Source organism: Acanthaster planci, linkage group LG14 (assembly GCF_054643075.1).
Source record: "Acanthaster planci isolate LZ-2023a linkage group LG14, COTS_SCS, whole genome shotgun sequence".
Lineage (NCBI taxonomy): Eukaryota > Metazoa > Echinodermata > Asteroidea > Valvatida > Acanthasteridae > Acanthaster > Acanthaster planci.
The window spans coordinates 5,946,058-5,973,387 of NC_141790.1; the positions used below are offsets into that span (position 1 = coordinate 5,946,058).

Consider the following 27,330-nt stretch of genomic DNA (forward strand, 5'->3'; position numbering starts at 1 on the left):
TATGATATAAAAACTGCCAACTTCTGTTCCATTATGAAGATTTCCAGACATTTCAATGACAATGACATGGGGATCAACTGAAAATATCAGGGTCTTTTAAATGCTGAAAACTTTGCACTCGTCTTCCGAAACCAGTTTGAACAATTTCTGCAGTTGTTTTTCATTAAATTTTAGCAGTTTACATATACAAGTAAATCTCACTTCCAGTTGGTTGCAGTCTTGCTACCAGCAGGTGACCAGTAGATTGATGAAGCTGTTCTCATGATCAATCCTGCTTCGACTGCTCTTATCCATCAATGATACCGAGGCCACTGTGTGAAGACTGCCCTCATGTCTGTGCTGATAAACATCTGTATCATTGCCAAGGGCAAAACATGTTTATTACAGGTGCAGCAGTTCATGTGTTGATGCATGGGAAAACGTGTGTCAGAACTTGAACACGTGCAATTACAGCATACATGTGCACATATATTCAATGGCATAGAAACCTTGTGTTTTCATAAATGTGGAGTACATTGGAACCTGAATGTAGTATACACAAACTTTGACACTTTGGGGGGAGTACGTGGGGACCTGAATGTTAAAGTGGAGGACCAGGCCCATGGATGTTGATGGCCTGGGGCGACCATTTATGATGGTGGTACATGGACATGGATGTAACCCCCCCCACACACGCACACACACACATACACTGTACAAATAACATCATGACTGCATAAATTAGAACTGGCAATATGTATGAAACTGTAGGCCTTTTCATCATCACCTGTTAATATCCTTGCTTTGTGGTACGTACAGCAGCTTCCTCTATCGTTGGTACCTGTGGCTCGTGACGTTGAATTCCATTGCTTGGAGCTAACATGGAGAACAGATTTATCTCTAGCTTTCACTCCAGCAGTAGTATAAAGTACACCTATATGTACATGTAAGAAGTAAAATATGGAAGTTCAACTATTGCGTGTAATCAGCTTACGGTACATATCAACATGTATAAAAAACTATAGGTCTACATTCTAATTTCATAAAATTTTTGGATATTTACACATGTACCATGAACCCTTTGTAACATGGTTTGTCCTGGGGGGGCATAGTTACGAAATAAAGTATGGACCGTGAGAGACTATAGTCAGGACTACATTCAAAGTTCATAAATTTTTGGATATTTACACATGTTCCATGAACCCCTAATAATATGATTTGTCCTTGGAGGCGTAGTTATGAAATATGGTATGCACCGTGAAGGACTTTAGTCAATTTGATGGCACCTACACATATGTTCAGCGTAATCGTAAAACTTGCAAATATACAGTATACATGTATTGTGCTTCATACTGATTTGACATGCCTTTGAATAAAATCCATCATTCTAAAAGCATTGAGTAATTGATCACTCAATTGTGCTGAACACGTAGCACTAGTTACATAACAACTGTTAATGCCTTTTCATCATTTGGACATAAGGTGACCAAATCTAAATCTTAAAAAGGCCATTTGCAGCATTCAAGGTTCTCGGGATATGTCAGTGCAAATTCAGAGCTAATTTACGTGAGTTCTGATTCCCTGACATCACTGCCTGACTGAGCGCAGAAAGTGCGGACAAAAACTTGCAAGTTGAGAATGTTTTGTAATATGTATACTATGGCCTACCAGAACCAGTTCCAGCACATCATCCATCCAGCTTCCAAACCCAGCGGCCCGCCGCACTACGTGTAGCTGTTGGGCTCAGTGCACCCTTGCTAACGATCATTGTAATCATGCCTATTCGGTGTCAACTCCTTCTGCAATTTCTTGTGCCAGTGCATGAATTTGGTTTCAGTTCAGCTTTTATGGGATTACCTTGGAATCCTCTGGTCAAGCAAAATCCATTAAGAACTCAATTGGTGTAATTCCAGGTCTGGGAAGTCTCAAGAGGACCTAAGAAAACACATGGGACAGTGTCCCAACAGACGACTTGTCTCTCCCTTTTACGCACGGACGGTTGAGTTGTCTCAATGGTCGAGTTTTCTCAACATTCGAGTGTCCGAAGTCGAGTTGGCAAACGGTTGAGTTTTCCGGACCCCAAAAATATCGTCGCAATCGAACCCATGTTTTTTCACAAACCAATTTTTCACAATTCTAGCCAAATGATCTAGAAATCATGCAAAGACTGTGTGACAACCAATAACGTCGACCGATATCATGGCACAAGTCAGCTGATTGTGCAATGGACTTGCGTAAGCCCTATAGCAAAAATGTATGTAAAGTCATTGGATTTTATGTGTACAAAGTCAATGGGAGAAATTAAATCTTCAAAATTCAATAAAAAAATCTAATTATGATGCCAAAGTGACGTCACACTTCTACATTAATCTATGCTGATGGTCTTTGCTTTTACCAAGTTTCACTTTCTGAAGCGGAAAAAGTCTAGGCCACCTGGCTGTTTAAAAATGTGTACAAAACATATGGGGGAAAATAAATACTAAAAATTCAATAAAAAATCAGGTGATGACATCATCATGATGTCATACTTTGCAGCACATCTTTGCCATAGGGTCTTTGCTTGAGGCAACTTTGATGAAGATTGACCCTTGCAAAGGGACTAAATGCTGTTGAATGGCATCCCCTTGAAAATTTGGTCAAGAAAAGCCTCAAGCAGATGTCGGTTGGCTTTTCCCCTGTAAATAGTTCTTACCTGGATTAGGCCAGTATATTAAACAAAAGAAAACTGGCCCATTCAACGGCAGTGTCCCTTTTGTGTTTGTGCATGTGCGGGGAGAGCATGCTGTTCATGGTTTTATCTGTGTGCAGAGCAAGGCAGTCGCCATCACCCACTCAACAAGTTCGGTTGTCAAGACTGATGACTGCAAGGCCTCGACCAAGAAGTTTAGCTCAACAAAGTAGTCTTCTTTACTTTTCACATTTTTTTGGCTGTTGTCTGGAAACGGGATAGGAGCCCAATTGGCAGTGTATACTCCTATAGAGTAACTATCCCAGCGGAAGGACAACACTTTCTAACCTTATGATTCATTTTCTTACTTCAATTCTGCCGAGATGGAAATTTTCCTCAGAGTTCAGTTGTAAGGAATATTCATTTCGGTTTGTATTAGGGATAATTTGGCTTGATTTATTCAAATCTCCTAAAAAGCCTTATGCAAACAAATTTTCATTAAATTCCCATGGGTTCCAAAACTATCACCAGAAAGCATTGTCACTGTCATGCTAACAGAACAGAAGCTTTGAATACAAAACTAACAACCAGTATGATTACCTTGATTGCAAGATGGATAAATGTATGAGAATTTTTGCATCAATTCTTTTCTGAAGAAAAATTACTACATGGACTAACCCTGTCATATTTGACATACCAAAGCTAGTTTCCATACTTGATTGGCCAGGGTCAAATGGTGGCCAATGAGATGGTCGTTCCTCAGTCAACTCAAACATGGGGCTTAAATCCTGCTCCTTTATTACCTGCAATTAACAAGAACAATTAACTTACAGAGAATTGCTTTTCCATTCAGCTCATTGGAGACTGTCTACATGTGACTGCAATTTTATATGCAAGGCTTTGCATCATGATAAAGGAAAACATGTTTATGAAGCATTCTAGCAAAGTGAGATGGAACTGGGAAAAGACAATTGTAGAAGAATGCAGAAACCAACTAGAGCTGATATTTCCCCAATATGCAGATTTAGTAATGTTCATGATCTTTGGTGTATATATAATAATCATATTTTGAATAGTCTTAAAATGTCAAAATTTTTAAGGCAAGGAATCTGGCATGAGGGCAAAAATTAAACCTTTAAAGGATTTTGATTTTTCTCTGAATTTTTGACATGTTGATAGATACAAACTATAATAGCCATTAACATGTAAATAGAATATCTGACTGAAGACAAACAAGTCAAGTGTGTCAACAACCACTGATGCTCTGCTGACATTGTACTGTGGCATTGTTACTTTTTGGGCAAACTGCCATAGTTAAGTGAAAGATAATTCAAATGCATGTAATAAACAATCTTGCACTAATTCCCTCCCCTACAGCAGAGTGGGAGAGTCTGCTACAGAAAACCTACCCAAACAGTCGCTACTTAAGCAACTTTCTTTTCATATCTTTTGCTGTTCGCTAAACACTTAATCAATTGTAGTGTGCCCTCTAGTACCATGTTTGTCCTTTTTTATAGGTCTGAGGTCTGAGTCAAAGTAGGGAGGACGGGCGGGGGCTGGCTATCTGGGCAGATATTCCCCTAGCAGACTCTCCCACACTACTGTAAGAGAGGAGTCCTCTGCATTCATGCTACCCAAACAGTCACTACTTTAGCAGAGTAGCACCGTATTCTAGAGGAGGGTTTATACCAGGCAAGATATGGGATGGAGGGGTAGCAGAAGGTGAATGTTGACAGTATTTTGCAGCATGCTGCCCTGCACATATCCTCTATTAGGATGCCACTGAAGAATGCCCATGGGGTAGATACCACCCTGCAGTCATGAGCTGATAGGGCAGAAAGGTTTTATCATCTGAAGAAGTTGGCCACTCTGGATTGACAAACTTGATGGCCGAGAAAACCCATTTAGCCATAGTCACTTTGCTTTCTGGCCGATGAGGTTTATCAAGGTAATGAAAAAGTTGAGAGGATGTAACCTACAGTTTCTGAGTCCTGGCCAAACACCATTTGAGAATTCAAACAGGATAGCATAGCTTGTCACTAGGAGAATCAGAGTGCTTTACGATATCAAAAACGAAGAGGTTTTGTGGGTGGAATGATTCCAACTGGATGTTCGTGAGGAGGCCCAGCGCTGGGAAGAAGCACACACTGTGGGGCTCCCATCTGATGTGGTTGTCTGTGATAGATAACATTCACAGTCTGCTGCCTCGGCGTGAGGTGCTTACTGCAAGCACAAAAGCCAGCTTCACTGAAGAGTGTAATAAGGTCTTGTTCAAAGGCTTGGAGGGCTGACCTGTAAGGAGCTCAAGGCAAGGGGCAGGTCCCAACAGGGAATGAGCTGCCTCAATGGGGGAGCGCTCGATGAACATACCATGAAGGAGGTGCCTGAGAGTGGTATTATCCAAGGGAAAGGGCCCCTCAGGGAAAACCACTGCAGGCAACTATGATGCCAGGCCAGTAGTTGCTGCAGTCTCGAGTTAAATAGGTACAAAATGGTCGGCCATTGCGGTTATAGGTGCCTCAGTTGGAGCCCCACCTTGTTCTTTACACCATAACGTAAAAATTTGTATTCTACAGGTGTAGATTTATATCAGCCTGGTCAATCAGAGAACTGAGGCCAGAGCAGGGTGGTGAGAAAAACATGGCAATGCTCCTGCTCGATCTTGACAAAACCGCTGGGATTAGGGATAACGAAGGGTAACCCTTCCCAGCTGATATGGAGGGCATCTGTCAAGCAGGTCTTTGAGTGAGGGAACCTGGTGCAGAACACTGACAGCTGACTATTCTTTGCTGAGGTAAAGAGGTTAACATGTCAATTGTCAAGTACCTTTAAGATTGACTCAGCCACATTGCGGTACTCAATCCACTCTGTTGATTGGATCCTTCCCCAAGAGCAAATGTCTGCAATGGAGTCACTGGCTTCTGGAATATGGGTTGCCTTCAGGTTGACCACATAGTCAAATGCCCACAGAAATATCCGTCTTGTCAGGAGACCGAGGTGTGGAGAGTGCATGCCTCCTTGGTGATTTATGTATATAATCACTGATGAGTTGTGTGATTGAATCAGGACATGTTTGCCTTTGACAGTTGTACAAAAGTGACATATCGCACTGAGGGTTGCCTGGGGTTCCAGAATGTTGAAGTCACATTCCAATAACTGAGCCATCCTGTCCCTAAGACCTGGCAGGTTGATAAAGGAAGTGTGGAGACCCCATTCATGGAGCGACTCCACCAAGCCGCAGATCATTTGCATACAAATTCTTTCCAGATGCACTAGCAAATAAATGCAGCGCAGCCTGCATCACTCTCACACTCTCTCGTTGTCCTCACTGACTTTGGACATGGTGGTTGTCAGTTGCTTCACTCTCCAGCATGTATCCACAGTATGCTGATATTGTCACGTCGCCGTGGTGGTCCATTTAGCAGTAGTATACAGCCTAAGGTAAGCCACGGAGATGTGGACTATCAGTGCAGTGACTTTTATCTTCTTAATAATTATTGATTTTAATGGATTTCATAAAGAAAGCCCGCGGAACTGCATAGAATCCCAGGTGGATCTTTTTTTTTTTTCATTTGTTTTCATGTTGCTTTCGGCATAAGTCTGCCAAAATTTTAACCTTCCCTTTTCTGGGCAAAGAAGCCCTCAGGGGATACAAACATGGTTTAAGGCTAGGCTATTTAAAAGTAGTTTGACTACAAATTGGTGACCCAGACCTGATCAATGCATAGTCAAATTCACCATTTACTTGTCGCTGATTCAAGGGCTTTTTCTTTTGATCAGCACCCACAACCCACGTCCAGTACCCTTAAGTTAGATTTCGTTATTGTTCGTGGTGCCAAGATCGGTTACCTGATTTTACCAACTCTAGCAAAGTTGCACTTGTACAGTGATTTTACAGCGAGAAATGATACTTGTTCTGGGGCTGCCTACCCCATTACCTACGGACGACGGGGGGCACCCTTCATTCAAGCGTCGTTTGCTGGGAGGGTCGTCATCTTCTCCTCTCTTCCAGGAGTTTCTCCTTAACCACTCTTGCATAGATGCTATGGATAAACTGGCTAAAGCCAAGCAGTGGAGTTCAGGCTACCGTCCGCGCCGCTTTTTCAAGTTCCCATTGGTTCCCATAGACCTTTTTGCTTCTCATCTGAAAGCTCAACTCCCAACATTCTGCACCAGGTTTCAGCATCCTCAGGCTTGGGGCGACCGATGCTCTGCGCATCTCATGGGAAGGTCTCCTAGCCTTTCCCCCCATTTTGCTGATACCAAGGGTCCTGTCAAAGATAAAGAAAGAACATTGCCGAATTCTTCTCATCGCCCCGTTCTGGCCGAGACAGCCATGGTTTCCTCGCATTGTGAGGCTGTTAGTCGACATTGCCCTGTTGCTCCCTCAGTGCCACGACCTGCTTTTCCAACCGGGCTCTCACCATCTCCATCTGGATCCTCTTTACCTACACCTAACGTGCTGGATATTGTCCAATGATCCCTCCAGCAGGCAGGGCTTTCTCAAGACGACCCCGCCCTTGCTGCCAAAGGTAGACGGTTGTCAACGAGAAAAATCTATGACAGCTGCATTCGACGTTTCAACTCCTGGTGCAAGCAACATTCTGCGAATCCAACAGAAGCAACTCTTTCCCTTGTAACAGCGTTCTTTTTGTATCTCTTCCGGTCTGGCCTCCTCGTTTCAACAATCAGGCTCTACCGTTCGGCTTTGGCAGCTATCCACAGTGGGTTTTCCGATGGATCCTCTATCTCTAACAACTCAGCAATCCATCACCTTCTTCGAGGCATGTTTATTGAACATCCCCCAATCCGACGACTTGTTCCTTCATGGAATCTGAGAGATGTCCTTCGACTTTTGGCTAGCCCCCCTTTCGAACCGGTGGGACAAGCTACCCTTCTTCATTTGGGTATGAAACTGGCCTTGCTTTTAGCCGTTGTTACTGCTCGATGAGGCTGCGAGATTAAAGCACTCTCCATTGCTGATGGTCATATTCGATGGGAGCCTCTCGGTGTTTGTTTAATTCCAGAGATTGGCTTTCTTACCAAGAACCAAAGACCCTCATTTCAACCACCGGACATCTTCTTTCCGTCCATCCGCTCGTTAGCCTCATCTACCTCTGACAAGCTCTGGTGTCCTGTCCGGACACTCAAATGGTACCTCCAATGGACTAAGGATATCTGAGGGCAATCAACTCAGTTATTCATTACAACTACTAAGCCTCACCGTGCAGCCTCCAGAGACACTATTGCCAGGTAGGTAGTTTCCGTTATTAAGTTTCCAAATTTAGATTGGCCCACTGCTTCTGACGACCAATGTCAACGCCACATACATGCTCACGATGTTCGGACTGTCTCCTCCTCACAGGCTTATTTCAAAGGCGTCCCGATTTCAGACATTTGTAAAGCCTCTTGTTGGAAATCCCCCTCAACATTTACCTCTTGTTATCTCAGTGATGTTTTGCAGGGGGATCATTCTCACAGACTGGCTGTGCTCAGGGCAGGATCTCAGTAGCTCCAGTTATGGCCGTTCCTCCCCCTGCATGTTGGCCGCCTTCGCAGGAGCGACTGAGGGCGCACTGCTGGTGATCAAGAATTTATTGGTAATCTGGTAGGTATGCAGTAGTAGACTCAACCCACTCTAGGTGGGGGGAGAATACTCTGTATCTACTGTTAAACATGATGTAACGCACCACATTTGCACTGAAGGACCACCTGTAAGTGCACGACCTCGTTGTTTAGCGCCAGACTGCTTGAAAGTCGCTATTAAAAACAAGAATTTGATCACAAGCTCGAACTAGGTATTATTCGGCCATCACAAAGCAGTTGGGCTTCACCATTGCATATGGTGCCCCGAAAAACTGGAGATTGGCGCTCTTGCAGTGATTCCCGATCAATACCCATTCCCACATATTCACGATTTCACCTTATCACTAAGTGGAAAAAACGGTCTTCTCAAAAATTGACCTGGTTAAAGCATTTTATCGGATTCCAGTAGACCCTGGCAATGTTCCAAAGACAGCCATAACTACGCCATTTCTATGCCATTTGGATTATTTGAGTTTCTTAAAATGCCTTTCGGCCTTAGAAATGCTTCTCAGACATTTCAAAGATTCACTGACCAAGTATTACCCAGACTACCCTTTGTTTATGCATATATGGATGGCCTGCTTATTGCTAGTACAGTGGAACGCTGCTATAACGAACAGGATGGGGTCCACGCTAAATGTTCTGTACAGCGGTTGTTCGGTATAAGCAAATTTAACTGCCGAATGTTTCGTTGTCATGTTGAATAGCGCCCTCTCTTGTTTAACCGAAGTGCACCCTCTTATGATACCTTGGTTTGCTGTTTTTGTGATGTTTTCTGTTGCATTCAAGCATAAGGTTTCTAGAAATGTATCTGTTAATTATTTTTGTCTTTTATTTAAACTGGAGTCAAAAAATTGATGTCAAGTTTAAAAGTTGTGAAACTACCACTCAGGATCAATCTCTAATGCATGCTGTGGCGAATCTCAGTTGATTTGTGTATCAGCGGTGCCCTCTTTAGACTATTGTTAGTGCAATGCCACCGTGCGCGTACGTGCGGTTTTCTTCCGCACCTGATCATGTGGAGTCGCAAAACCAGTGTCTATTCAATACCGTTGACAACTAGGGGCTTTCCCTTCTAATCCTTGGGGAAATAATGGCCACTTGTCACTTTTCAACATAAAGAAACACCAACTGTTTTATCATGTTGACATTCGAGAATTACAAACGGCAACTGAATAGTGTTCGGTAGGTTCTGCACACAAATTATTGGGAGCCAAGGACGATGTTCGGTACAGCTGAATGTTCGGTATAGCGGTGTTTGGTATAGCAGCATTCCACTGTAGTTCTCTCAAAGAACACCATCAGCAGCTCCAGACACTGTTCCAGAGACAAGACGAATTTGGAGTGGTTATAAACCCAGCCAAATTCGTATTCGGAGTCCACAGTGTTGAATTCCTTGGGCATTGTGTAAGCGCAGACAACATCACCCCATTGCCGAACAAGGTGAAAGCCATTATGAGTTTCCCAGTTCCAAAATCAGTGCGACAGCTATGGAGATATTTGGGACTGATCAATTTCTATTGCCGATTTATTCCATCTTATGCTAAAGTTATACAGTCACTCAATGACATTCTGAAAAGTAAAGATCACAATAAAGGCATACAGCTTTCGGATAGTGAGCTCAATGCCTTTGAAGAAAGCAAATCAGCATTGATCAAAGCTACCATGTTGTTTCACCCAAGTCCTAATGCATGGTTAAGTCTTAGGACAGACGCATCTAATGCAGTGGCAGGCGGCATCCTCCATCAATCTGTCAATTCTAATTGGCAACCTCTCGCATACTTCTCAAAAGACTCCAACCTGCCGAAACTAGATACAGTCCGTTTGGCAAGGAACTGTTGGCAGTCTATTTATGCATTTATCATTTTGACGTATGTTAAACGGCCAAGACTTCTGCGTTTCCACAGACCACACTCCGCTGACACATGCATTTAAGGCCAACCTCGACAAATATTCACCACCTGAAATCAGACACCTAGACTACATTTCCGAATACATCACCAACCTATGCAACTAATCACTAAACGATTTGTGTGGCCTGGTATTAACCGTGACGTGAGAAATTAGGCTAAAACATGCTTAGCGTGTCAGGGATCCAAAATTCACCGTCACACCAAACTCAATTGTCGACCTTTAGAGAACCTGACTTAAGTTTTAGACATGTGCATCTTGACATTGTACAATGTTGAGATTTTGTGAACAGGTTTCCAGAAAAGTGTAGTGGTCAATGAGTCAAACATCAGATGTTCACCGAGGCCAATTGACCCATTGATAAAACTTGGTTAGCTACTTGGAATGTGGGGGCGGAGGTTAGTGCACCCACAACTTTCCTTGTTTCATGGAATAATATTTCTTTGAAATGATGGGGTGGAACTTTATTAAGAAATTGATATAAGTCATGAGTTTACATCATTTGGTTTTATTCTGATTGGTCAATAGAATTAGTCATCAATTTAGAGCAGGGTGATGTAACCTTACCGCATAATTTACTTGTAACTTATATTCAGTAACTATGTTAAATAGTAGATTTGTAGAGTATAAAAACCCTGAAAGTGTGTTGAGAAATCAAGTTGGAACTTTGTGAGCAGAGAGCTTAAGTCTGATGAGACCAGCTTTGATGCTTTGAGCCTTGATTTGTGAAGTATTTTGCTACGGTGAAATACTTGTTAGCAAACAGGAGCATTTTCCTCACCAACTCCCTGTTTGACTGTGAGGAGCTTTGCATGAGGCGAAGTTTTGAGAATAAAAGAAACTCCTATTCTTAACCAACTTCTGTTTGTCAACAAAGACTTCTTTTAAGTCTGAATTGTCCGTACACTTGGGCCAGGACTGATTGATTGCTTCGAGTTCGGTTACTGAGACTCAAAATTCAGCACTACTAAAAACATCTTGTGTCAGTTAAGGAGTCAAGGTTGTTACAAGGTCCCTTACCGCCATCCAGTGGATGTATTTACATGTTAACAATCATTGACAGATTTACACATTGGCCCGAAGCAAATCCCAATCCCTAACATCAAAGCTGAAACAATCGCAAAACTTTTGTTGCTAGGTGGATTTCAATGTTTGGTGTTCCAGCCTATATCGGCACTGACAGAGGTGCACAATTTGAGTCTCGACTTAAGAGTCAACTGGGTCAAATACTAGGTACTCACAGGATCAAAACCACTGCCTATCATCCAATCGCAAATGGAATTGTCGAAAGCTTCCATAGGCAATTATAAGCTGCAATTAAGGCAGGTGACAATCCTAATCATTGGACTGAAATGGTACCACTCGTCTTGTTAGGCATTCGCACAACACCTAAGACTAACTTGAACAGCAGCTCAGTTGAAATGGTTTTTGGCACCAATCTCTCCCTGGCGAACTGATAATTCATTCCTCCAGTGACAAAGTGTCAGATTCAGCCAACTTTGCAGACAGACTTAAAAAGTACATGGCAAAGCTTCAACCAATTGTCATGAGACCAGCTAAAATAGCAACCTACAAAGACAAGAAACTTGACTCATGCTCTTACGTGTGGGTTAGAGTTGACTCAGTGCAAAAACCACTTCAACCACCTTGCAAGGGACCATACAAAGAATTAAAACGTCCTGACAAGTACTTTGTCATTGATAAAATGGAAAACACGATACAGTGAGCATTGACAGACTTAAGGTGGCATATACCGAAGAAGACGTACTCTAGCAGGAAAAGAACGTCTCATCAGACAAAACAAAGATTGCTTCAAAGATAGTTCCTCAGCCAACATCTAGAGAAGAGAAAAGCCTTCGCACTGTAAATCATTCAGGCACAAAGGTGCACTGGCCGAAATGATACATGTATGTTGAAATAATTAATGAAGCTACAAACTTAGTGTATAATAACAGAGCAAACAAGGAAGGAATTAAGGTAAAGCAACTGTACAAGGTAAGAGTTCAACTGAATAATTTAATTTTAAGTGACTTAAATTTAAACCATGCCTCCAGCATTGGGGGAGGGGGAGGTGGGTGTAGAGACCCAATTCATGGAGCGACTCCATCAAGCCGCAGATCATTTGCATATAAATTCTTTCCAGATGCACTAGCAAATAAATGCAGCACAGCCTGCATCACTCTCACACACTCTCTCGTTGTCCTCACTGACTTCGAACATGGTGGTTGTCAGTTGCTTCACTCTCCTGCGTGTATCCACAGTATGCCGATACTGTCACGTTGCCGTGGTGGTCCATTTGTCAGTAGTATACAGCTAAGGGTAAGCCACGGAGACGTGGCCTATCAGTGCAGTGACTTGTATCCTCTTAATAATTATTTATTGTAAATGATTTTATAAAGAAAGCGCACGGAACTGCGTAGAATCCCAGGTGGATCTTCTTTTTTCCTCCTTTGTTTTCATGTTGCTTTCGGCATAAGTCTGCCATAATTTAATTTTCCCTTTTCTGGGCAAAGCAGCCCTCAGGGGATACAAACATTACTGAGGTTTAAGGCTAGGCTATTTAAAAGTAGTTCAGAAGCTACAGAAGCACCTTATCCAATAGGGATGTATCCCTGGTAATTGTCACCTGTCGGTCCATCTTTGGGAAAGAGAGGCCGCAATCCAGATGGTTCTGTATCAGCTGCCAGTGAAGATGTGGGCGGACAAAGTCTGTTTTGAGAACTGCGTGGTCGATCAGGTAGCGTTTGGGCTAGTAGACCTGCAGCAGGTGGAGCAGGAGGGGCCTTATATGAAGACGGCCAAAAGGCACAAGGTCCACCAGGCTCATCATCAGGCTGAGAGTGTGTTGTGTTGGTGTGATGGAGCCCCGGCAGAGGTTGAGAACCGCACCTAGGTAAGTCAGAGTCTGGATACGAACGGGTCTAAATTTTCTATGATTGATGAAGAACCCCAGATGGTTGGTTAGCTCGTAATAAGGTCAGTGTAAGCTGCAGCCTTGTCTGGAAATCTTCTAATGATTAGCTAGTCATTGAGATATTCAAATGTCAGAATGACCAACTGGCTTAGGTTGGCAGCAATATTTTTTGCCATTCGAAAGATGAACTGAGGCACCCCATCCAAGTTGGGATGCATTGGATTGAGGCAGCTGATCAGCAAAGAGTGTCTCAGAAAGGGAAAGCAAAGATAATAGCCGGAAAAGACCCATCTCGATGCTTGGATAGATGGGTAGAAGCGACAGAAAAATGGTCGATCTGTGGTTCACACTCGGAAGGACGCTGTGTGTGAGAAGCCAAAGTGTTATTGGGATCGGAAGCATTCTTGCCGGAGAGCCCCAAGGAGAAGCCGGTGGATGGAATAACATGGGGTGTGCAGAAGCTGCAATGGTATAGCAGGCCGGTGGATTTGGTAGCCCGGGACAAGAACTGCAGAGAGATGGCACTAGATCCGCATTCTGATGGTGCATCCAACTGGACCGTGCCAGCCAGTGGTGGAGAGTCGGCATTGAGAGTGCCATTATCTGGTTCACATCTGAGTGCCTCCATTGAAAAGGTCTGTGGGCTCATGTGTGAAACGGCTGTTAGGGCTGACAAGTGAGGAGTGTGCCCGCATCTCCGCGGACTTCAGTGAGCCATTACCCTGTGAAGGAATGGTGAAGAAGGGGTAAGTGCCGCTGCGGTAAGTTTCCAATTGCTGCAGGCCTCCGTTCTCTCTGGCCTGGATGGTAGGCTCTGTCCTACACAGACACAGCGGGGAGACCGAGGCGATGTCAGTTGGGTCAGCAGCCCTACGTGTGGCTCAGTGGCAAACCCCCAAGTAACCGCGTATCCCAGATTAACGTTAGCACCCTGGTTAGGCGGTGGTGATTGCAACAGTATATATGAGTTAAATGGCTGCACCTGACGCCATTCGTACTGTTTCTGAACTTATATATTAGTCACTCTGTTGACCCCATAAAAGAACTTTGTACAAAGAATCCCTCATAGAATCAACATAGGATTACCTGGATATATGCATATAGACACACAGAAAGGAGAATAGATGTGCACATACACATAATGGGTTGTAGAGCAATAAGGGTCTATATGGACCATTAAGAAGTGCATCACAACAATTTGGCACAAAAATTACCTAAAACAAGGAAAGACATATAATAAGGGAAAAGATTATAAATTGGAATGAAAACAAATTTATTATAATATGATTCAGTTGATCAGATTACCACAAATGATTTCCATGTAGCAAAATGGAAAACTCAAGAAATTTGAAGATGCCAAAATGACAACTCACACATAAAGTACAAGTTATTACCTGCTGTATATCTTTGCACCAGGCTTCAAAGTCAGCTTCGTCGTGACAATAATATCCCTATGGAAAATCAAAACATTAAAAAATTATGCAAAAGGCACTTCAGATATTCTTTTTATCATACAACATTCACAGCCCCCTAATGGTGTGGTACAATTGGACAGTGGCAAAGCCAGAATTTTTCTGGGAAGGGTGGAAGGTGGGCATTAACATCTTAATGTGGGACATACCAGGTAAGCCTCAGTGGTCCTGCATTACTCAGACTGTATGCTAATAAGTATACATACATGTGTATGGACAAATTTCAGAGTTTGAGGATTGTCAGAGGGGCTAATGCACAGTTTGCGCACCTAGGGAGTATTTGCTATTACATGAATGTACATTCTAATTTAAGACTGGCTTACACTGCATTATTTAAGCACGACTGACAACATAACACAAGTAAACATATGCAAGTGTGTCCTACTGTTCTACTAAATATAGGGTCTCCAATATGATTCATACACCATATTCAAATTGCAGTCTCTTCTGGACTGGACTGTGTAGTGTTTCATCAAATTTGGGGGAACAAGTCCCCTCGTGGTCTCATAGCACAGTATCATCAACCCTGATCACAAAATGGCAAGTTGTACGTAAATGTAAGTTTTGCCAAATCAGATGATGACAAATTTTAAATCGCATTAAAAAAAATGAAAACAAGAACACAACCATTTTCTTTTGATAGCTTGAAGGGTGTACATCATCAAAATGATTTTAGGAGTCATTTTGGAACAGGTAAGTTAAACAAAAAATTGCACAAGAATCACCAGGGGAAGGGGGCATGGCCACACCCCCCCCTCCTTGCCTTTGCGCTATACCATTGCAATGCAGTGATCAATGAGAAATTAAACCAGTTTCTGTTGGTGCATGTACCTGTCACTTATAAACAATGGAAATGTTACTTAAGAATGTGCAACCCAGGGTTTAGTCCCAAGGAACAGGAACCAATTACGATAACCGATTTCAGTCAGGAAAACGCAACTTCACACAGTTCACCAGATGTTTATTAAGAACAAGCAAAATACAATCTCCAGAGAGTTGAATTCATCATAGGTAGAAGAGACACAAAGGGGTACATGGAAGAAGAATATCAAAAGATGGAGTCTCTGATGATAGGAATGGAAATGATGACTCAAAGTATCCGGTTTGTAAGTGTGACATCACTTCACTTTAAACCATGCCCACTGCACATGCACTGCACCTAGAGTTACACGCATCGATTGCCGTTTACATAGAACCATGGAACCGGAAGTTAACGCGCAACTTCAGCGATCGTCCAATGGGAGCCTGCAAATCGTGGTGTGTTCGCCCATATGACAAAGTCACCAATCGGATACTGGTGGAATCTTGAATACTAAAAGTGGCTTCATCCACGATAAGACTGAATGGGTCTTGAATGTCTGGATCTCTTGGATGTGTTAGTCTTGAATGTCGATGACAGAAGTGGGTCAAGGTCTCCAGCATATTGAATCACGTAACAGGCTACCAGGAGAGCAGGTCAGGAAACACATACACCAATGGTCCTGTTTAATCTTCCCTTGAAACGATACTGTCTAGTCATCTTAAGGTGCCTTTTCATATGCGCGTTAACACTTTGGCCAAGCGTTGCCTATCCATCAGCATCACTCTGGGGGCGATTTCGAGGACCAAACACACCACAAACTTGTGTTATGTCAATTCAATGTAGTCGAAATTTTTGTCCATGAACACGCAATGCATCGTAAAAATGTATATGGAAAGACACCTTAAGATGACCAGTGCCGTTTCAAGGGAAGACCAAACATGAGAGTTATTGATACACAGTGGTCTATAGCACATTGCTACTTTCTCCAATCACAGTGACATTGGACAAAAACGGCTGCATTGGCTTTGTGGCCACTAACATTGAAGCTCTAAAATCAAAATGTCACTTATGTATGTGTACGAATATTGACATGTACGGGGAAAGCTCTTCCATTGACCTCATGAACTGCACCAACCAAGAGCTCCAAGACCTGGAAACAACTTGATCAAATGCGCCAGCGGATACAGTATGGAGATGAGTACAGAGAAGTCGAAGGTCATAGTGAACTCTCTAAGCAACACTAGTGCCAACAGTATCATGAACGGTAAATCATGGAGGAGGTAACATCATACAAACATTTAGGAGCTACACTGTCCAAAGATGAATTGTGCATGGCAGAAATCTGGATCTGGATTGCCACAGCAACTGCAGTGATTGTCAGACTCAACATGATGTGGAGGAGTAACATCGGCTTCCCTACCAAGTTTAGGCTCTACAAGGCACTCATGCTCTCCATTCTGCTGTAAGGTTGCAAGTCATGGACCGTCCTGGCAGACATTGAGAAGAGAATCCAACCATTCAAAACCAAATGCCTCAGGGTCAATCGCAGCCGCTGCGGTCGGGTTCCGTTAGCTGGGCCTGGTGTAAAATTAAAATGGGGGGGGGCTTTGTTAGTCAGTTCCTTTGATATGGTAAATTGGCACAGGAAGTGGACAGTCGGCTGGTTGCTAAGGACCTGAGATAACCGTGGTGTCCGCGTTCAAACCGCAGTTCTACCTTTTGGACAAGCTCCCTAACAACAGCTTATGTTAAGAGACATCCAAGTTATACAAATATGGTTACTAAATTACAGGTGTATACCAACCAAGCTTCATCCAAATTTTTTACAAGATTGGTTGACATGTGACTTCAATACAGATGTACAAAATATTTTATCAACCTTGGCGATAAAATTCATTATACACTAGGAGAAAAAACCTAGTTAGTGCTGTGTGTTTAAAGGCACCTGCCATTTAAAAGTAAATCAACAAAGACCACCAACAAGGGAGATACGGGTCCAAAGGCTTCTCAGTTCTTTACAGGAGAGAAGAATGCCTAAAGAATGTGGGTCCAGTACAGTCAGACTAGACCTGGATGATTATATAAGCAGTGCATTTGTGAGTTTGATGGAGGGTGCATAATTAAAATTCCCATTTAAGTACACATGCAGTTTTGCACTTTGTATCCAACCCCCCATCATCCTATCCTCTACAATTCTACACCTTCCCCCCATCATTCCATATCCCACATCTACATGTACATGTACCATCTCTCCACCCCTCTATCATCTTTGTCCATCTCTTACTCTGCTCCTTCCCCATCATCGTATCTCCTACTACGCCCCCTCCCCATCATCCTATCCATCTCCTACTCCGCCCCTCCCCATCATCCTATCCATCTCCTACTCCACCCCCTCCCCATCATCCTATCCATCTCCTACTCTGCCCCCACCCCATCATCCTATCCATCTCCTACTCTTCCCCCTCCCCATCATCCTATCCATCTCCTACTCCGCCCCTGCCCATCATCCTATCCATCTCCTACTCCACCCCCTCCCCATCATCCTATCCATCTCCTACTCTGCCCCCTCCCCATCATTCCTTTTACTTCTTACTCTACCCCTCCCCATCATTCCCTTGACTTCTTACTCTGGCTGTCTCATCATCCCACTTATCCAGCCCAACCATTACGCCAACCTTATCCAGCATTTCATCCACTTTCTACATACATTTACTTTGTTCCCATGATCCTCCTCCTACAGATACCCCTCCCCCAACAAACATCCCATTCTGTCACATGGAGTCCCCCCATCCCTTACAATTTTCCCACATACTGTACATGTACATTTGTATGTGTCTAAACACTGTCTATACATATGCAAGTACATTACTGTAACCGACTGACTTGAGCTGTCAGGTCGATTGGTCACTTATTTAGATTTGTTTAGCATTTAATTTGCATACCGGTTTGATTCTTAGTGAATGACATTCCTGGAGCTATTAGTTTGGCTGGATCTGTTAGCTAGGCCTTGACTTTTGATTATGTAATGGGTTTGTTGCCTTATAATGACTGACTCTTGGTTGTGGGGCTCATTCCTGCACCAACCACCATGGCATGAAGACCTTTTTTTAGTCATTTCATTTTTGTTCCTGAATTTTCTGTTTCGTGGGGGGGGGGGTTACCGGTATAGTTACGCCCCATGAATCGTCTTGTTGTTGGTTGCAACTCGTCTTTGGATTTTCTGGCTTTTCTTTATGATGCTTTGGTGAGTCCAAAATCATACATTCTAATTAATTATAGTTGCTTTTAATGTCTAAATGTTGTTCTAGTGTGAATATGTATATTGCTTTGTCATGTTGAGGATGGTTAGTTTATATTAAAATTTATTTGTTACAGCCAACCTCTGACTAGTTCCATGCTCGAAATTTGATCCGGGATCGATGTTGAGTCGTCACACAGAACACCTTTTTATTATAAGGTATGGGTTGGAATTTCAAATAATTTTATTGTATAAAATGTGATTGTGAAGTGTTCATGAGTTGTATTTTCAATGTGCAACTTTTAGTATGAATTTGCTTACCAGGTCACTCTATACTTTACATTTCATATTTATTTGAAACATTCCCATTCTTTCTTGAAAAATCTGGGTCTATTTTATTTGACAGGTGTTCCTCTTGCCCCATATTTTTGGTAGCCTTGTATTTCTGACCAACAATTAATAAATTGACTCTAAATTATAGGTTCGTTCTATTGGAAGCTTTACTCAAAACTAGAGCAAGTTCCAAAACACCTGCCGTGTTAGGATACAATTGTGACTCTTGCGATTTTCTCTAGAATGAGGTTTAAGACACATAAACTGAAATTTGATGTGATTAAGAATTCTTATTTATTAAACCTCAGATTCAAACAATCGAGTTAGTCTTTGCGAATTATTGTTTTGTTTGTTACACATTACAGGAGTGTTCAGTACATATGTATGTACTACAGGGCTAGTACACAATACAACTCAAAACATTAACATTCAACTTTTATATAATTTTTTCGTTAAATTCATAAGTTTGTAAGCATTAATGCCACATAAGACTACTTACACACTAATTGAATTCCAAGAGGAAGCAAACAAGCACTCACTGCCACATTTTAACCACTTCCTGCCGGGGACTCCGGGATCGGAGACGTATGGTTTATATGGGTGGCCGGGATCTCCGACCTCGGACAAAGGAAACAGGGCCCTGTAACAAAAGACCGTACTCCGAACAAAAGACCAGGCTGCTGGGCATTACCGACATTTTTCACTCTCAAAAGTGGTGATAATCCAGCCTTGTTTTGAAACGGCATACCAGGGTTTGGGGCATTGAGAGCGAGCGGATTACCACCGGGGACAAAAGCGCTCCACCACCGCAGCGATGAGCCACACAGCACCGCTGCATGCTAATCTGGCCCCAATTGAAAAGAGGTCAGCAGTGCACTAAGCCAGGTTCGTGAACAAAAGACAGTTATACAACAGCGCACAATATGGGCTCTGTTTACAAGGCTGCTGGCCTGGCTGAAATACTCAGGTGTCAATGAAGGTCACCTGTCAACTTAGAGTAGTGCCTAAAGATTACTTGGTGCATCATATCAACATTGAAAAATGCCCCAGCATAAAGTGGTTAACACCTATGGACCTCCAAAGAAAAAATTTAACATTTGAGGATGGCTCAATGGACAGAAGACAGAAATTGGTATCAAATAGGCTCGCATTTGCTTCGCAGCTCTCCAAAACCAACCAAACATGAAAGGTAAGAAAAGCACCCGGTGATATTCTTCCCACGAAGTTGGGCGGGTCATGCCTGGTCAAACCCGGCTGTGGTGCACTCGGAAGTTACGGTCACTGTTAGCGGTAGAGCTCTGGGAGGTCTGGTAGCCTGGGGCTATGTGTCATGCTTCACAAAAAGTGGCAACAGCTGCAGGCACTGAACCGCAGCGGGCCGCTAGGTGGGCAATGGCATTGGGGGAACACTCTCTCAATAATGGTGGGTTGCTATATGTCAAAGGTAATACCAGTTCAATCTGGACAGTAATTATGCGGTGCAAACAAGTGGAATTAGACAGAGTAACTACACAAAGGATGCCAAGTCCCGCCCTAGGCTGCCCCGCGAAAAGGGGAATCTCACACATGCTCCAACTGAAGCAGAGATGGGCCGAGGGGATGCTCAAAGCTTGAAGAAGGCCAGTAGGGAGAGACTTGCTCTCACTGAAATAACCCTGTATAATGTGGCATTATTGGACCAGATGGCAAGCCGAGCAGTCAGAAGCAATGGTAAGGCATAAACTGCTTTGAGTCACCTGAGCACTCTCTTAAATGGCAGACTCTGAAGGGAGTAGGGGAGTGTTAGATGGGCCACCGATGCTCAAAGTGCAAAGAAGGCCCGTAATGTGAGAGTTCGCACATAGCTCTGGTCATAGGTGTGGCGAATGCAAGTCGCAAGAAGAACTCGTTGCTCGAAGAGTAAACTCACATGCTCAACAGTACAGTAGTGGAGCAAATAAGGTATCGCACGGTCGCACCCCAAATGATGGATAGGGAATAGTAAACCACCACACTCTCCTAATCCCGAAGCTCAAAAGGACCGAAACTACCGTACCACTTTCCTACCGAGCTGAGCGATCCCTAGCTGGCAATGTGAGCAAAATCGAAGCGGGGTGGGAGCAAAATCCTATTTTCAAGATGTGTTTTTGCGTTGGGGAGATGTTAATTCATATAACGGGTTTTGCCCTTACCCAATATATATATTTATAAACACTGTATGCTCAGTGCTTGTCTGAGAGCTTGCAAAAAAAAGTCTACTCGGGTGGGACTCGAACCCATGACCTCCTGCTTACTAGTGCTGATCTACTCCCACCCGAGTAAGCTTGTGAGGTTTTTTTCGCCACCCCTAGGACAAGTACTGAGCATACAGTGCTTATTAATATATGTTGGGTAAGGGCAAAACCCGTTATATAAATTAACATCTCCCCAATGCAAAAATATATCTTGAAAATAGTTCGTGATACCCGCTGCTTCACTTGACTTGGAACGGCAGCCGAACCAGGCAGGCTCGGTGGTCGAGTGGTTAAGACACATCCCCAACTTGGAATCCAATGCAAAAAAAAAGGGGAAAAAGGAAAAGCAACGCACCCAACAGACATGGGCAAAAAGCTTGTACCTTAAATTCTATATATATATCTTTACACCCACACACACATACATGTATATATACATATACATGTTCCTCTAAATTATTCTGAAATGCAAATACAACTATGCACAAATAGAAGAAGCCGACTGGCAACAAGCGCCTAGAAATGAGGCCCAATGGGATAAACTAGGTGTGCCCCAAGAAGCAGCCTGACAATTCCAACACAAGTTGAATGAAGGGTCAAAATGACCCAAATATCAGCAACAAAGGAACAGTCTCTCCGTTTAGAGGAATGAATAGAAGTAGAATAGAAAGAGTGGAGGGTTGATCAAGAAATAACACCATATAATAAAGGTAGCGAAGCAAACTCTTGACAAATTTCGGAGTAGGACAAGCAAACTCTTGACAAATTTCGGAGTAGGACAAGCACGTCCATATTGTAGTGCCATATAGAAAAGTATTGAGTGAATGAGGGCAAAATGCCGAGTGATTGAGAAGCTAGCAAATGGAGTAACTGACTAGAAAATAATGCACATGTTTTGGTAATCTGCATAGGTTGCAGGCAGTAGACCAGTGAATTTTTGGTGATTCCATGTAGAATGCACATCATGTAACACATGGGCTTTCCTTTTTTGGGAAAAAACCTTTATAAGAACAACGTGTCCTAGTTTCTTGATCAGTGTTGTAGTTGAGACCCTCATGACCAGGCATAATACCATGCATAAAACCAGTCACAAGTAACAGGGTGAACAATAACAAAGGAATGCTTTTGTTGCAGTACATAGAAGGGGCGATTCCAATGAGAAGTGGCTTAAAAACAGGGAATATAGTAAATTTTTAGTTCTACAGATACTGAAAAACCCAAAGTGGTATTAAATTAAAGAGTGAAAAAGGGTTTTCATTTGAAGGTATGCAAATGAGATGTTATGCAGATGTGTATGGTTTGAGAATGTAACAATTTATACTGGGAGAAGGATCTGTGTGGTGAAAATAGAACATTTTGAAAGGTTATCGTTGAGGTTTCATCAAAAGATTTAACAACCAGGCTGAGACAATACTTTAATTTTCTTGTTTAATCTTGTACAAATATTGTGATAAGCATTTTTAGTAAATTAATTATATAAATAAGGATAACTTGGGTATAGGTTTTCTGATGTTTATTCATTTGAGTTGATGACAGCTTGGCGATGGTCATTTTACAAAAAGATCACGGTAGCTTGTGACTAACACCCTTTATCATAAGGGTATAAGCAGAGTTTCTGCCAGCAATGTGAGGAGGCTTTCAAATCAGAGGTATTTAACCCTAATAACTTTTTGAGGGGATCTTGGGCCGAGAATAATAGCTGAAAAGCGGGCTGAGGGATCTCAATTTTTATGGCAGCTCTTACCGCTTCCCGGCGCGAACGAGTTAATGGTGCGTAGCAACAAAACCATGTGTCAGATTGAGTTAAAATTCCATCTCTGTACTTGATAAGGCATGCTTTTATATGCGGGCTAAGTTAAAATTTAAAAAAAAATCGGGCATGGAAAGGCTGAGTTCTTGGAGGAAGCGCAGAATCCCCCTAGCTGTAAGATGATCCAAAATAAGAGGAAATACACGTAGACATTTGAAGAGAAGGTAGGATTCAATGAAATTTTTACCAGTGCAATGGATGGATCAAGATTATGGATATTCATACGGCAAGCATGATCACAATGGTAGCCTTCATCTTGCAGGAATCCCCATTTGTCTGTTGTGAGGGCTGGTTGCGTGGTGTGAGGGTCTAGATAAATAAGTTCATCTCCTGTAAAATTAATAGAGAAAAAAATTAATTGCACTGAAAAATTAACTTATAATACAACCAAAATTGTAGATGCATGTTTCGTTACAACAGAAAAACCTTGTCCAACATATTGGCCTTCTTTTTTATCAATGGGCACCGAAGGGCACACATATCTGATGACCTTACAAGGAAATTATGTCAGTGGTGGTATTCTCACATTTATTGGACAGCTGTGGATGGTCAATCACAAACCTTGTAGAGCAAAAAGTCCTGCAATCTAATTGAATAATGTAGCTTTATACGTGTATACTCTACAACATGGCTACATTTTCAAGATGTATGCTCAGTGCTTGTCCGAGAGCTTGCAAAAAAGTCACAAGCTTAGTCGGGTGGGACTCAAACCCAAGACCTCCTGCTTACTAGTGCAGACGTCTTAACCACTCGACCACCGAGCTTGACCACCCGAGTAAGCTTGTGACTTTTTTCGCAAGCTCTCGGACAAGCACTGAGCATACAGTGTTTATTAATATATGCGTTGGGTAAGGGCAAAAACCTGTTATATAAATTAAGATTTCCCCAACGCAAAAATACATCTTAAAAATAGTTCGCGGTACCCACTGCTTCACTAGACTCGGACCAGCCAGCCGACCCCGGCAAGCTCGGTGGTTAAGACATCTGCACTAGTAAGCAGGAGGTCATGGGTTCGAGTCCCAGCCGAGTAAGCTTGTGACTTTTTTCGCAAGCTCTCGGACAAGCACTGAGCGTACAGTGTTTATTAATATAGTATATGTTGTGTAAAGGCAAAACCTGTTATATAAACATGGCTGCAGTCAACTTTGGCAAAATGCCAACATTCTATCAAAAATGCCTGACCACAATGTGTAAGAAAAGTAACATCAAATAATGTCGGCTGGAACAAAATAAGAAAATGGTGGCTTAATGCCAGTTGGACGTCTGAGAACTAATAAACAGTCACCTTGTCACGTTGACATCATCTAACTGTTTGAGGATAATCTCGTCAACCTAACACTGACTCAACGTTGACTTGATATTGGCATTCGGTGCAGAAATGTCATCAGAGAGACATCAGATTCCTCCCCCCCATCCATGTGGGCCGAGTCCGCTAGAGAATACCTTCCCAAACAGTCAATACAATATGCAAATTTCCAAATGCTCATCTTGTTATTCATTATAAAGACTTTATCATCCAATAACAGGGGTGCATGGGAAATTTGCATATTGTACTGACTGCTTGGGTAGGTTGAACAAAGTGGACACTGACATTTTTTCAGTGTTTGCTTGGATATCGCTTTAAGTTATAACGTTAATCCAACACTGCTCTGCTGTTAGAGGAAGGACACAGTCTTCCTTCAAGAGAACAGGTTGATAGAGATCTTACCATCTTCTTGCCAGGAAAAGCACCACATCAGACTAGGGAACACAAAGAAAGATTTGTGGTCAGGGATAGCCTAGTGGGATCCACCATCCCACCAATAGGAGCAAAGCGAATCTCATCTCTCCATTTCCGCCCTTCACTGGGATTAGTCAGTCTAATCAGTGCTTATGCACCAACATTGACTTCCTCGACAGAAGTCAAGGACAAATTCTAGGCTAACCTCGGCTCATCCACTGATAGCATTCCAGAAAGAGAGCCACTTTCATCCTTTGTGATTCATTGCAAGGGGGAGGCTGATCAAAACTCCTCGTGGACCTATTTGGGTAAGATCGGCACTTGGTAAAATTAACAAAAATAGACAATGCCTGCCAGAGCTCTGCTGCCATCATGGTCCCCAAATCAGTAACACTTTCTTCAGTACAAAGCTTCATTACGGAGTCTCTTGGCGACAACCTCAATCCAAGCACTGGCATCAGCTTACTTTATAACTATACTTAACAGACACCCCAATCTATTCTATGTCCGGTTCCACTCACCAACCAAAGTGCTGAATGCAACACAGATCACTCCTTGGTGTGTAGCAAGGTGAAATTGCAAGATGTTACATCACAAAAGGAGGGCCAGCAGACAACGCACTGACATTAGGATGGCACGGGGCAAGGAAAAGGCAAAGGAATTTGATCATACGTCAAATCTCTTCAGAAGGCCCTGGTAATGCAAAACCCTGTGAAAGATGAGAGCACTTCAGAAAAACTGAATTACCTCAATCTTAATGATGTCATAATTCTACCAAAATTTTGGGTGGCGACATTTTGGGAGTCAAAAAATTTAGCGACAAGTTCATCTGCACTTTGCTGTATGTAGTGTACATGTACGTGTACACGGAAATGGTTGAACTAAAAAAATTTTTTTTTTAACATTTATAATGAAGTAGAGGGGTCTGTATCAAAACTGGTAATTGTCATTCTGTTAAGCATGGCAGAAGGTGTACCAACCAACAGTTCTGGTCTTCATTTGTTGGAAAATGTTGATAAACTTTTGCCGACAAGTTGAGAAGCATTGGAACATGCTGTCCATATCTGATCCCAGCATCGAGTTGTACGCCATTGTTGAAATGTTACTCAAGTTGGCATTTTCAGACATCTACATGTATCTTATTAATTTCTTTTCATCATATAGGGGCAAGCCATGAAGGCTTACAAAAGCCTTGATGCCTACAAAAATTTAATATTGGGGAAAGTCAACAATAATCTTGTGTGGAATCAGCCAATGAAGCGAGGTTGGACAACAACCGTTTCTGTGATTTTTTTCAAAGGTAAGTCTCATTTTGTGTTTGGCATTTAACTTTATCTTGATGGGTCTCATATAAATACATAAAGCAAGCTGGTGAGTGTTGAGTGATGGTACTATCATGACTGTGTACATATTGTGTTGTGACAATTCAGTTTATTTCAACAGTCATGACACTTCTTACAAAATGAAATTTTCTGTGTTTTGAATACATCTATTCTCAGTATTTAGATATATGTTAAATGAGTTTATGAATGACTCATGTGCACTTTGCTCTTAGGCAACAATTTGCCTCCATCATGCCAACTTGTTCCCTGTATGCACGGGGCTGGTCTGTTAAATCTTCCTAAAATGGTGGTCACAATGTCAATATATTCCAAGGCTAATTTCACTATCACCCCTTTTAACTTTTCAGATACACTATGCAGAGACTCAGTGATCCTCCTGTGTGTGTATGGGTGGCTATCCAAGAGGATGGAGTTGTTATTACTGAGGTAGGAGTTACTGAGGTATGCTCTCATGTAGCAACAACTTGGTTTGCTGTGTCAAAAAGCATGGAAATGAAAACATCTAGTTGCACATCCAAATTGTGTGAGCGGATGAAGCCAGCAAAAAGACCCAGTGGTGACTGCATGTATGCTGAAGCAAGTAACAAACTTCTGCAAGCCCCAAAGCAGGATTGACTATAACCACCTCTGCAGCAGTACAAAAGAATTCTAGCAAAGCCATACCACCACCAACGAAAGATGACACTGACAAGTTTTTTGAACGGCTGAAAGGGACAGGTGTACCATCGGCAATACTGTCTCTAGTGCCTGCATATGCTGAGCCATTAACAAAGCTCTACTCAGCCCAAAACCTAAAGTTGTCATACCCAGAGCTTCTTGCCAAATGTGAAGCTACATACTGCAATATGACAATGAATGTACATGTAGATATGGTAAGTTGTTTTACCTGCTTCACTGGTTTGAGCACAATTTAGTGTGGCCACATCCAAATGACTTGGCCATGGCTTATTACTGAATTACACATGACTCTATGGGAACTTGCCATAGCCACTACCAAAGACTCCTGTGTAATTTGAGACTGCAGCCAAGTAATTCAGACATGGCCTACTACACAAAGTTGAGGTTGCACCTTGTCACAATATAAAGTATAGGTTTAGGTAAAGTGTCATAATAGATGTATGAATTTTTTTCAAACCTTATAAAATCTTTTAATTTTCAGTGCAACATAATTGAAGAGCTACACCCATCAGCAAGCCATGTATCTCTACCGAGCAGGCCGAATTACCGCATCGAAGTTCAAATCTGTAGTGTGCACAGACCCTGCCATGTCATCCACATACCTGATTAGATCAATCTGCTATCCAGCTGAATACAACTTCACAACAGGTGCAACTTGGTTAA

At 42.5% G+C, this 27,330-nt stretch overlaps 1 protein-coding gene and 1 pseudogene across 22 annotated transcripts in view; one reads left to right on the top strand and one right to left on the bottom strand.

Moving 5' to 3' along the window:
* The window catches only part of atg4b (autophagy related 4B cysteine peptidase), a 122,585-nt gene that overhangs the window by 12,261 nt on the left and 82,994 nt on the right, over nucleotides 1-27,330 (bottom strand). For 11 of the 21 annotated variants that reach the window (XR_015427596.1, XR_015427589.1, XR_015427593.1 and 8 more), the window contains 5 exons: nucleotides 23,114-23,256; nucleotides 14,453-14,509; nucleotides 3,345-3,450; nucleotides 767-913; nucleotides 202-350 (listed from right to left, as the gene is read on the bottom strand). Coding sequence is in view for 6 of the 21 variants with exons in the window: in XM_087145305.1 (XP_087001431.1) it covers nucleotides 1,825-1,847; nucleotides 3,345-3,450; nucleotides 14,453-14,509; nucleotides 23,114-23,256 (329 nt within the window). In the remaining 15 variants the exon portion in view is untranslated. Of the gene's footprint in view, nucleotides 1-201; nucleotides 351-766; nucleotides 914-939; nucleotides 1,848-3,325; nucleotides 3,451-13,443; nucleotides 13,781-14,452; nucleotides 14,510-16,752; nucleotides 16,911-23,113; nucleotides 23,257-27,330 lie in introns of those variants that run through there. The other 10 variants (XR_015427591.1, XR_015427590.1, XM_022228473.2 and 7 more) reach the window with 6 other exon arrangements.
* On the top strand, nucleotides 18,487-27,277 carry LOC147796786 (uncharacterized; annotated as a pseudogene). Its single transcript, XR_015427676.1, has 4 exons — nucleotides 18,487-18,789; nucleotides 25,811-25,946; nucleotides 26,337-26,861; nucleotides 27,149-27,277. The product of XR_015427676.1 is annotated as an uncharacterized LOC147796786 (transcript).